The 12,962-nt window shown below is 40.9% G+C and overlaps 1 protein-coding gene across 1 annotated transcript in view; it reads left to right on the plus strand.

Moving 5' to 3' along the window:
• The window catches only part of csnk1g1 (casein kinase 1, gamma 1), an 83,476-nt gene that overhangs the window by 17,444 nt on the left and 53,070 nt on the right, over positions 1 to 12,962 (plus strand). Inside the window, exons 3-4 of the mRNA XM_084337730.1 lie at positions 1,377 to 1,417; positions 5,014 to 5,083. Coding sequence (XP_084193856.1) covers positions 1,377 to 1,417; positions 5,014 to 5,083 — 111 coding nt within the window. The remainder of the gene's footprint in view (positions 1 to 1,376; positions 1,418 to 5,013; positions 5,084 to 12,962) is intronic.

Consider the following 12,962-nt stretch of genomic DNA (forward strand, 5'->3'; position numbering starts at 1 on the left):
GAGATAAAAAAATTCAAATGGACGTGCTTCTAGAAGTTACTACTTATCATCTGATGTTGACCGGATGGGGGGGGGGGGTCGTTTATAATTCCGTGGCCAACGTTGGATGATTCATCTAGTGTGGGTGATAATTAGAGCAGTTTGTATCGAACACGTTAAAAAATAACGCTGAAACTAACCGTAGCTTCCTCAGGCCGTTGGGCGATGAGCGTGGAGCAGAAATATTCCTATTATGGGATGTAGAAATATGCGATCCATCTCCAGGTTGTATAATAGTATATACGTCCAAATCATGTTGTTTATCGAGTTATTGGTAACGGATTGCTATCCATTGTGTCTAGCTCGAGTCCTGGGACTATTGGCGAGTGATCGGACCGAATTGGAATGAGCACCAGCTTCCATTTCCTGTTTCCGGTTTGAGCGATCCGCCGATCGGCCACCAGATGGCGCTCTTGAACCGTTGGAGAGTTGAGAGGGGATCAACAGTAGATCTCAAGTCTCCGGGGGAGAAATATGATTGCGATCACAGATTTTTGAAATATTGATATCAAAGACGTGGTACGGCGTCTTTGGCAGAATGAGCATGGCGGGGAATGACGTGGTAAGGCGTTTTTGGCGACCATAGTGTTAAATATCGATACTTGGCGTCCTTGTATCAATACAGTATTGCCACGCAAAGTATCATGATACTATACTGTAGGGCTGCAACGATTAATCGACATAATCAACATCGATTATGAAAAATCGTCGACGAGGAATTGTTGCGTCGATTAGTCATAAAATTAAAAAAAAGAAAAAATGTTATAATTTTTATTTTATTTTTATTTTTTATTTTTTTGCACTACCTATCTTTGTGAAAGTGGCTTCTCAGCTCTGGTCCAGCCAGCTGAAGACTTACAGACCGACAGTAAGTTTGGGGGAACTAATGGGATAACTGGGGATGTTGTTTGGTCCTGACAAGAGTCTCAAAGCAACTCTGAGGTCATGCTCAATGTCCAATCTGTTCCTCTGCTCTGTCTTCAGCTGGACCAGAGCTGAGAAGCCACTTTCACAAAGATAGGTAGTGCAAAAAAAAAAGAAAAAATTTATTTTTTTATTTTTTAATATAATTGTTTTTCGATTAGTCGACTAATCGAAAAAATAATCGACAGATTAGTCGACTACCAAAATAGTGATTAGTTGCAGCCCTACTATACTGTATCGATATTTTCCCCCACCAATAGTTATACCCCTAGGTATCATACCTCAATACCTGATGAAGGTTGGCTGACTAAAACATAGCATTCAATAAAGCTGTAAGTGGAGAGAGAGAATGTGTTGACTTTGTTATTTTTCTAAATGTGTCTGATGTGTGCTTTTTCTTCCTTATCTTACAGGTAAAAATCTCTACACCAATGAGTATGTAGCTATTAAACTGGTAAGTACACACTTGTTTCACTCTTGCTTTTGAGTTGCTATCTCTGTAGATTCAAGGCTACTAAGTATTTTATTATATCAAATATTATTATTTGAGATGTTCTTCAAGCTCTCAAATAATTAGGGCTGCACCGAATGTCATTATTTGCCATTCCAATTAGGAATTTGAACAAGGCTTAAAATATGTTGGTCACCACCATATTTTGTTAACGTTGTTAATTAAAGCAAGTGTTGTTGCTTGTCCTAGGATCATCAATTCACCTAAAATGCTACCAAATAAATGTAGTCTTTCGGACAACCAGGTTTGACCAACTATTTAGAGCAGTGGTTCCCAAAGTCGGGGTCGCGACCCAAAGGTGGGCCGCGAGCAGCCACGGATGGGCCGCGAAATGATTTAAAAAAAATTAAATTTTTTTTTTTTTTTTTTTTTTTTTTTTTTAATTTTTTTTTGTCAGGCCACTGAACTTAGAAGCAGGCCAGGACAGTGTTTCTAGTTGTATTCTAAAATTCTATTCTATTGTATTCTAAAATGTGACTATGGTTTTATATTAACTTAATAAATAAACAAAAACGAAAAATCTACTTATTTCAACGAACATTTCAAACTAAATAACAGATTATGCACATAAAACGCTGAAAACAACCGAAGCAACAATAGTATTTTAATGAGGCTATTATTATTATCATTATTATTTTGCAACAAGTTAGCCCTCTCATAAATAGCACATATAAATGAATAACTAACTTGAACTAACTTAATAGGATTGAAGTGATATTTGGCTTAAAAAATCGGTCGCCTGGCAAAAAAAAAAGCCAGACGATGTGCATTGGGCCGCGGCTCTCTGACGCCTTATTTTCTGGGCCCCGGCCTGAAAAGTTTGGGAACCCCTGATTTAGAGGAGTGAGCGGCTGTGCTAATGCTACTGTTGTCTAGTCTCATTGCTGCACGGCCCTGTCAATAGTTTAAAAATGCTTTGCAAATCTGGGGCCTCATTGCAGAAAAGAAATCCTAAATGCTTGTCTTATCCTAAAGGCAGGGATATAATCACGAGTCACGACTAAACTGAACTTTTCAAGACTGTTTTGAACAAGAGATTAACCAAAGCCACTGTGTTGAGTTATTTTGTTGCAGTGTGCGCTAGGCTTAGGCAATATTGAAATCCCCCTACTGACTATATTGCTATAAGAAAAACAATAAACATTATCGTCCCAAAAAAGTAGAAAATACTTGTATGTTGTAGCTTTTATTTTGAAGAATTCTGTTTGTCATCGTCTTCATTGTTGCATTATTGATAGCTTGACACAGTTAACCCTACAATCTCGGGGAAGATCCAGTATTTCGATTCCACATTCCAATCAGAATAGATAATGTTAGCAGTGATGGACATGTATCGCTGTAAATTAACACTTGATCACATGCAATTTTGTAAGTCATATTGCAAATCCAATGTGTTGTGTTTGCTCAAATCTTGACTAAACCTTCTCAGTTGGTGATTGTTTGATTAGAATATAGACTCGGTTGTTTGTGCTTATGAGTTACCATATTTACGTTGCGCCGTTTGGAGAGCTAGGAGGCCAGCGTAGGAGGGACTCGAGTTCAGCGTAATAGTCAAAATAACAAGTAAACATGGCTCTAGCCTAAAGCTAAGATCTGTTTCCTTGTTCTTGAGTATGACACAATATCAACCATTCCTTTCCCAATATAATGTATCCAACGTTGGTCTCGCTACCGCTGACTGTCGTGTTGGGCGCATTTTCATTATTTTGCTAATGAGAGCTGACGTCTTTCAAAGTGTTCTCCACTAAGTTAGGCTACATGTGGTACCATTATATACAGGGTCAGACTGTATGCTCGCACACACCCTAGTCAGCATTTCAAAAGCAGTTTGCAGCGGCTCAGACCTCTCTGTCTCCAATTGATCGAAATATCACATGGTTGGTTATGTCACGGTTGATCAACATTCAGCTGTGAACTGGCCTCTGCTGCTCATTTCCTCACTGACTGAGGTAGCATTGCATTTCCTTTACTGTGGTACAGCTAGTATAGTAGGCTATTTGTCTGCTAGTAGTTATTCATTTAACTTTTTATCTTTATCTCCTGTAGCACTTTGAGATTTTCACAAATATAAAGTGCGGTACAAATTGAACTTATTATTATAGTAGTAGCATGTTAGACGAGGTCTGTTTCTTGCTGCAGAGAGAAAAAATGGCACATCCTGATCCTTGGTATTATAACATTACATGTGGGGCAGGGCTCCAGAGTGCTGTTATTTATTGGTGCTAGTAAAAATTATAACTAGTAGCAGTGCGACTTGAAAATATACCCCCATTTCACTCTTGTATATCGCATACATTTGTCGTTCATCACTGGGGGAGAGGTGTCTCGGTCTGCCACATTTTCAACATAAATGCCTATCCAGAGCAGTCAGCCAGCTCCCTCTCACTCCCTCCCTCCCTCTCTAGTTCCCTCGCTTGTAGGCATTAAAATGTATTGATTCCAGAAAATATTATTCAGATCCTTGTGTGCCACAGATGGTAGTCCCAAAATTACGATGAAGACAATTTAGACTAGTCAGCAGGCAACCTTTTATACTGATTGTAAGGTGTCCAGGAGTAAGTAATCAGTGAGGAGGCCAGTAAACGTGACTTATCTTCAAAGCTCTGTAAAATATGCAAATCTCATTCATGCCACTGCCAATGGCATTGTAGAAGTGCACAATAAGAAAATGCTAAATGGAATATCGTAGCATCCTGATGAGTCTTCCAATTAATTCCAGTCAGGCTATTTCAATCAAATTCAAAGAAAAGGGGAAAGAGCACTGTCAGTCCATTTTAATCGAATACATCATCAAAGTGTAGGGGGCGTTGAAATGCAAAACAATACAAATGTGTTGTGCTGAATGGGGATTTAATTGGTGCTTCTAAATCTTGTGCTGGTGCTACTAAAATGTTCAGTAGGTAGCACCAGTACTACTAGTGGGAACGAGTCTGGAGCCCTGCAGCCCCCTGGCTGTTCTAAAGTTAAGCTACTGAATGTAACAATTTCACACATTAGGATGCATTTGTAATATCCAAAATCTTAATCCTAGAAATCCTAACTTGGAAACAGTTCCCACACGTTATGGAAGCTGGAATATCATGACTTTGCAAAGGCTCTACTCCAGACAGGAGAGAGAAATTCAATTAAAGAAAATGTTTAAAAGATTTCGTTTGAACTAGTGGTTATTGGCAGTTCTTTACATTTAAAGTAGATTTGCAAAACATCAGGAAGGTAGATTAAACACGGTTTGAGAATCTCCAGAATGTACGTATGTGTTCAGAATGCACACTCTGGGCCAAATGAGTGTGTACCAGGCTGTGGTTGCGGAGCAGGACTGTTACGGATGTGAAGATAGATGGGAATGTCTGGTAAATGCCATGCTAGGTGTGCCTCCGAAATACTGTCACACTGGAAATTACTCATGCCTGTATAATGGCACTCCAGACAGCTCTAAATTGTCACAGTATCAACGAGAATCAAAACAAGGTGAGATTTAAAAGAACAGTGTAAGACAAATACTACAGTTTTTCCTCAATTGGTCTGTTTTTTTCATGTAGGAACCAGTGAAATCGAGGGCGCCACAGCTGCATTTGGAGTACCGGTTCTATAAAACATTGGGAAGTACAGGTAAGGTCACAGACGGGATTAGCTTGTTCTTCATCATGTCATTGCATGATGATGGTTTCTGTTTGGGTTGATGAGCCACCAAGATTGCCTCATTTCCACAACAAGTGATTACTCTTATCCAGGTGGCAATCGTTTGACGTTCATTTTGATGCTTTGGCAATTTATTTCAATCTCTGGGAGTTGATTGAGCGGTCAGTGTTTGTACACAAATCCCTCACTGAAAGATGACTGCACATAAAAGTCCCGGGTGTTCAAACCTTTACGTGGCTGATGTAGTGGCTCTGACGCAGAACCCGGAGAGGGTCTTTGACCGCAATCGCACAAGGTTGAACAATAAGAGTTTAGGTAGGGCTGCAACTAATGACTATTTTGGTAGTCTACTAATCTGTCTAATTTTTTCGATTAGTCGACTAATCGAAAAAAAAATGTATTAAAAAAAAAAAAAGTATTTCTTATTTTTTGCACTACCTATCTTTGTGAAAGTGGCTTCTCAGCTCTGGTCCAGCTCTGGTCCAGCTGAAGACAGAGCAGAGGAACAGATTGGACATTGAGCATGACCTCAGAGTTGCTTTGTCTACCATCACCCCAGACTTTGAGACTCAACAAACAACATCCCCAGTTATCCCATTAGTTCCCCCAAACTTACTGTCGGTCTGTTATGTTAAGCTAAGAAGTCTTCAGCTGGACCAGAGCTGAGAAGCCACTTTCACAAAGATAGGTAGTGCAAAGAAATAAAAATAATAATAATAATAATAATTCTTTTTTTTAAACGACTAATCGACGCAACAATTCCTCGTCGATGATTTTTTATAATCGACGTTGTCGACTAATCGTTGCAGCCCTAATGATGAGACAAGCCACATTTGAATCGCAACTAAAGCTCTGTATAGCCTAATTTGTGTGGCGTACAGTCACATTTTTATACATTTATACTTTATACTTTATTTTATACTTGCTATACTTATTTTATACTCATCTATTTTTGTCTAGCACAGTCTCTGGAGCGCAACAGAAAGAAGCATTTTGTATAAAAGTATTCTGTACTTCTGTATGACAACTAATAAAGAAACTTGAAACATGTCACAACAACTAGGGATGGGCGTGAGTAATCCATTACTCAAGTACACACCGTTTCAATTGAACTCTAGTGGTTTTTGAGGGAACTAGATTTTTTTTCGTATATTAAGTACATCCACTAAAAGTGATCCTGCAAGGCGTGAGTTGTTCCAGGAAGACGACACTGGAAGCTGTAACGCATGAGAGCGGAAGGAGGATTCTATGGATAGTATGCGAACGTTGCCGTGAAAGGTTTGTTGCATTGGGATACAGCCCTCTCAGCGTTATCTCGCCCTTTTTGGACATGCAATCGGGACAATGTGCCGAGAATTGGGTGCGGGAATTGCCTGGAGTTGCCTTTTGGACATGTAGCACACAGCAGCTGATTCTCCATGTCAGACATTATGGGAATACTGCATTGGTTTAGACGAGGCACAGCACCTAGGTAGACCATGACACAGAAAGCCTCAGTTTGTGTTTGTTTATTCACAAATTCAACATGTCGGCGTCGCCCAATTTGCGTTGTGTTCATAGACTATTGATACGTAAGAAATATTCCATTACATGAGCGGAGAGACATGCTGCAGACAGTGTGGGTAATGTAATTATTACAAATGGTAACTGACTGTTTTGACTGACGATTTGCATTAAACATTGGTGTAACTGAGGGGTACAATTCCCTGACTGTATTGATAAGTATGGTATCATTAAACCACTACCGCTTTATGTACTTTAATTACTGGCCATACAGTACATGATATATAAATATGATGAACACTTCCCACAATGAATCGGTTCCACACAAAGGTGTAATCAAGTATTTATTGCAGCAAAAGGTACATAATATACTTCTCTATTTTACTTTGGATGCGCTTATAAGGCAAAGGAATGTGCGTAGGCAAATCAATAATGAATGTCCATTCTCTGGTTACGCAGGAGGTAATTATACAACCTGAATCTTAGGGAATTATATCTATGGTACACTAGTAATATATAGCGGGAGATACTGGAAGGGTCCCCCCGGTTGTAAGCCAGCAGGGGTAGAGGATCTGTCGGTAGTAGAGAGTCTGGTCAACGATGACTAAGGAGACTCCAAGTACAGGAGACGGTGCAATAGTCTCTTGATCCACAGACTAATACAGCTGTTCTCCGTAGACTGTAGCTCCACAGTGAAGAAAGCTAGCCGGCCTCAGGCTCTCTGAGGCGCAGACTCGACGTGGCTCCTCACAGGGTAAATCCCACACATGTAGGCGTCGGCGATTCTCCGCTCCATAAATCACAGGACCAAAACAAATATAATCCAGCCGCAAAGGGCTATGTAGTCGTCGGGTAGATTAATCCAGTGTACATGTCCACACGGTTCTCGTCTAGGTCTCCTCGGGTGAAAGCGCCATGAAAGCAGCCCAGCCTGGATAAGCACTCTAGCTGATACGAGGAAGCGTTGGTGATGCTGGTCACTATAGAACTTTAGCCGCACGATACACTATACACAAATAGACTATTACTGACTTAATAGAAATATGTCGCACTCGACGGTATAGCGCCAAACTCTGACAATTCAGTTATTAATTCGCACGCGGTCTCAATGCTCTTATTTGGGGCCAAACAGGCCATACTTCACCGCACGGAGTATCGTGGGTGAGGCTTCAACTTATTGGGTAACTCTACTTCTGTATTCACCTGCGCCATATTTATATGCACGGCGAACAATCTAGTGCCAACCTCATTTCTGTCTCGTATCCCTGGGCAAGGCCGGGCATGTACGGACATGTCTTGACGGTGGCCTTGAACCTGACTCTGGAGGCATGGCCCCGGCGCCTGTGGACCGCTGTCCAATAGGAGAATGAAATATTATGGTCTGTACTAGGCTAAAGGGATATTCCGTGTATATGTACAAGGAATATACAAGGGATATCAAACGATATACAAATACTATGCAATATATATCAATCAATAAATATATATATTCGGTTTAATCTGATCCTTTGTAACAATTGGTATATTTCTGTGCATTGTATTGCTGCTGCCATGCTCTTTAACTTAAGATGCCTTCTAAAAATAGATTTCCCTACTAAAGTAATTAATGCAAGTACTTGATCTGGCAAAACATTACTTGTGCCCATCCCTAACAACAACCTGTATTTCCAAATGCCTTAGTAAGTGGTAGCCAATCAATACCCTCTCTCGGATTTGAGAGAATTACTGCATCTCTCTGTACAGACTCATTTACAGAGTAGTTGGCCAAGGGCCGGAACCGTTCTTGTTAATGTATCTGGTAACCCAGTGAAGCTCATGCTCATATGGGGAAAGAGAGACCATTACCTGGTGATGAGTCTCCCTCAGTGCCGGGGTGATGCGTCACGCAGAAGGCATCACCCACAATGTTGGTGCAACTGTTTTCCTTCCTGATGCTTAGAGAATACTTCCCTGTCGACATCTAGATGGACGATGCAGTAGGAGTCAATGTCAAGTTGAAGATATGTGTTAATATTGACATCTCCGACATGCCTGGAAAGTGTGTAGTCTGTGCCTGTTTCCGTCTGTATGTGATGGAAGATGTTTGTGACCATGCATAGTGGTGCAACTCAGTAGCTGTTTTAAATATAGTGCTATAGTAAAGATTATATTAAGCTGAATGTTCGATGACTTAAATTAACGCTACCTGCTAATGTCAACCAAGCTGGTAAAAACGGTTAATCCTGGAGCCACTCACAGCGGAGTCTGTGCAAAAATACGTTTAGTTTTCCCCATAGTCGCCAGTAATTGTTCCTTATAAAAGCTGGGGATTGATCTCCCAATACTGACATTAATTTGTTAAAATATGTTGCGTGTGTAAACATTTGTAAAAACGAATGAAAGAAAATGATCATCTGTCTAACATAAATAAATAACATTGTGTTTCATAAAACAATTCAACAATTGTTAGAGCTACTGTATATTAATAAGTCCAAGTAAAGATGGAAAATAGTTGTTCTATTAGAACACTGTTGCACTCTTACCGATGACAACATATTGGGAAAGAGGCTGATATTTATCACCCGGCCAATATGTCTAGGCCTACTTCAATAATACTGCTGTCTCCACCCTGACATCCAGGATGCACAAAAGATCTTGCCTCTCTAGACCCTTGGAGAATTTATCTTTTTATTTGTAATTAGATATGTCCGATATTATCGGCCGATATTGGCATTCAAATGTAATATCGAAAATTATCGGTATCCGTTTAAAACAAAATAAAAAAGTATTATTTAACCTATATTTACCCAGGCAAGCAAGTAAGAACACATTTTTATATATGTAGCATATATCTGTATCGGAAATTAAGAGTTGGCCTATATCGGTAAAAAAGCCAATATCGAACATCCCTATTTGTAATCAAAACATTTGTCATAGTCTACTGATGCATCTTCAGCCATGACTCCATCCACTCCTCCAACCCCTGTTCCCACCCCTGTCACAACCCCTGTTCCCACCCCTGTCACAACCCCTGACAGGACTCTTGGGAAGATGAAATGACGAACAGAAAATTTTATTACGGGCCAAGCGCCTTTTTTTTCACAGGAAATGGGTGGAAACGTAAGCCGTCATGCAACACAATAGAAATGTTAACTGATCTTTTAATAGCTTCTCATTAGGGTTCCCATAAAACTATGGGTGAAAATACTACCTTTTTTAGTTGTAGAGCAAGTTGTAAACTCAAACCAAGGTCATTGTCATTGTCAGATTTTTTTTTTATTAAATTGTAACAATCCCTGATTAAGTATGACCTAGGTTAGCGGTATTACACAAGAATTTTTTTATTGTAAGCCCAGTGTTTATTATGCATGTTCCTTGTCTGGCTTTCTGGTACTTTAGGGTGTGTACATTATAGCCAGAACATGAGGTCTACCGTTTTGCAACGGCAAGGGTTGGAAAAGGCCAACCATGCGGAAACTCATTAAATATTTAGTGAGGGGGACTGCCTCCCTTAGCACTATCCTACCTACTCCTCCTACTCCAGATGGGGTAATGTGACCCTGTTTCTTCTCAGTTGTGCTATGCCATAGTCCTATGTCAGCCAATCTGGCCATCAAAGCTTGTCTGTGTGCATCAGTGCATTCATGAATGAATGAAGTTTGTCTCAGATGCTCAAGTCACGTGTCATTATACTGACCAATTATCAATGGATATTAATCATAGTGACTGAATGTAGCTTCTCTTTTTTTTGCCATATGAATGTTATGTGAGAATGCTACTTCTGAGGCAGTTGGTAAGTGTTGTCTGGCTTTGACAAGAATGACTCAAGGTTTGTTAATTTGTTGAAAGTAATGCATTGTTCTGCAGAGGCCAAGACTGTTTCATGATCTAGAGCAGTATTGTTGCATGGAAAGTGGCAACTAGGGAGCCATGTAAAGGCACTGGCAGCCAGGCCCAGCCAGGGAACACTATACCAGGTCTATAGCCAGGCCCAGCCAGGGAATACTATACCAGGTCGCGTGAATACTTTCCCTAAGGGGTTTGTACTTCCGCGTTCGGTTTGCGCGATCTGATTGGCCACTGACGTTTCTGGTCATGTGACATGTGCGCCAATCGTGTGACGGCAAGTTCTGCGCCTATTTCCGGGTCTAACAGCCTGCAAACTACCTAACGCCTAGTTTATCACTGGTTAAGCTTAGGCGACTCTTTTGAAGTTGGTTAAGGTTAGAGTTTGGAATCAGGGCTGGTGTTCTATCGCCCTGCTCTAAGACAAACTCTAACCTTAACCAACTTCGAAAGAGTGCCTAAGCTTAACCGGTGGCAGAACTTGCCGTCACACGATTGGCGCACATGTCACATGACCAGAAACGTCAGTGGCCAATCAGATCGCGCAAAAGTACAAACCCCTTAGGGAAATTATTCACGCGTTCCCTGGCTATAGACCTGGTATAGTGTTCCCTGGCTGTGCCTGGCTGTAGACCTGGTATAGTGTTCCCTGGCTATAGACCTGGTATAGTATTCCCTGGCTGGGCCTGGCTATAGACCTGGTATAGTGTTCCCTGGCTATAGACCTGGCATAGTATTCCCTGGCTGGGCCTGGCTATAGACCTGGTATAGTGTTCTCTGGCTATAGACCTGGTAACACTATACCAGGTCTACAGCCAGGCCCAGCCAGGGAATACTATACCAGGTCTATAGCCAGGGAACACTATACCAGGTATACAGCCAGGGAACACTATACCAGGTCTACAGCCAGGCCCAGCCAGAGAACACTATACCAGGTCTATAGCCAGGGAACACTATACCAGGTATACAGCCAGGGAACACTATACCAGGTCTATAGCCAGGGAACACTATACCAGGTATACAGCCAGGGAACACTATACCAGGTATACAGCCAGGCCCAGCCAGGGAACACTATACCAGGTCTATAGCCAGGGAACACTATACCAGGTCTATAGCCAGGGAACACTATACCAGGTATACAGCCAGGGAACACTATACCATGTCTATAGCCAGGCCCAGTCAGGGAACACTATACCAGGTATTAGGGCTGCACGACTTTGGGAAATAATCTAATTGCGATTTTTCTGACAGATATTGCGATTGCGATTAAATTTGCGATTATAATAAAATTAAACATTGTAAGCAGCCCCACAGAGTTTTATTGTAAAATGCTTGCATCTGGCCTACGCGGTGGGTCTGTTCTGGACACCGAGCCTGAAACTGTTCCTACAACAATAACAACTTGCAAAGGAGATCTTGTATCTCAATGGGACTTCCTGGTAAAAAAAATGATTTTTCTTTTTTCTTCGATTTGCTAATTGCATCATTTCGATTTAAAATGGATTAATCGTTCAGCCCTACTGTAGACACCTGACCTTGATGCTGTAGCTATCAGCTGTTGATGTTAAACAGCACAGCCTCATCTGTGGCGTTAGTCTGCTGCAACACACACTCTGACTGCCAGCTACTTTTAAGATCTATAGATCCGTCTGAGTAGACTCTTGTCACCCACCGATATATATACATTATATACATATTGAAAGACATAGACATCCTTCAACATGAATGGGCACATTCACCATATTCACAGCCATTGTGCTTTTATGTCATGCTGCTGTTAGGAATTATATTGAGCATAACATAAGAGCAAAATGGCCACCATGTGAATGTGGTCAATTGGCTATCATGGGAGTTCAAACCTATGACCTTCCTGCTACAGGATGATCTCTCTAACCCAGGGGTCTCAAACTCAATTTACCTGGGGGCCGCTGGAGGTAGAGTCTGGGTGAGGCTGGGCCGCATCAAATATTCCACAAAAAAAGGGTTTAAAGTATTCAAAAAAAAATACAACTGATCCAATCTTAATCTTTAGCAATAACATTTCAGAACATGAACAGTTCTTCAGAACATGAATGGTTCTTCAGAACATAGGCTTATTAGTGGTGTCAGTGGACTCATCCACATGCAGCTATGGAAATGCACTGTGCATTTTTTAAATTCTATCACAAAGCTGTTTAATCAAATCACCAGCCAGTATTTCAGTTATTCTGGTTGCTGTGCGATCTGAGGGGGATTTGCTTTCGTTTGCCTTCAAACATGGTCTCCATCACTTCAGTCATACATTATTTTATTATGTATGCATCAGAGAGAGATAATGACTTCTTGTGTTTAGCCAACACCCATGCCACTGAGTGAGGACTTGGTTGCTTTTTCTCGTTGTGACATAGATTTAACAATAATTCTGCTTGCAGCTTAATATGATTTCATTCCATTTATTTTTGTGGTTCTTAGCACTGAATTTTGAGGGAAGGTTGCATCAAAATAACTTTCGTAGTGGCGTTTCAAATTGCCACTCTTCACA

This window comes from Notolepis coatsorum, assembly GCF_963971535.1.
Source record: "Notolepis coatsorum genome assembly, chromosome: 20".
Classification (NCBI taxonomy): domain Eukaryota; kingdom Metazoa; phylum Chordata; class Actinopteri; order Aulopiformes; family Paralepididae; genus Notolepis; species Notolepis coatsorum.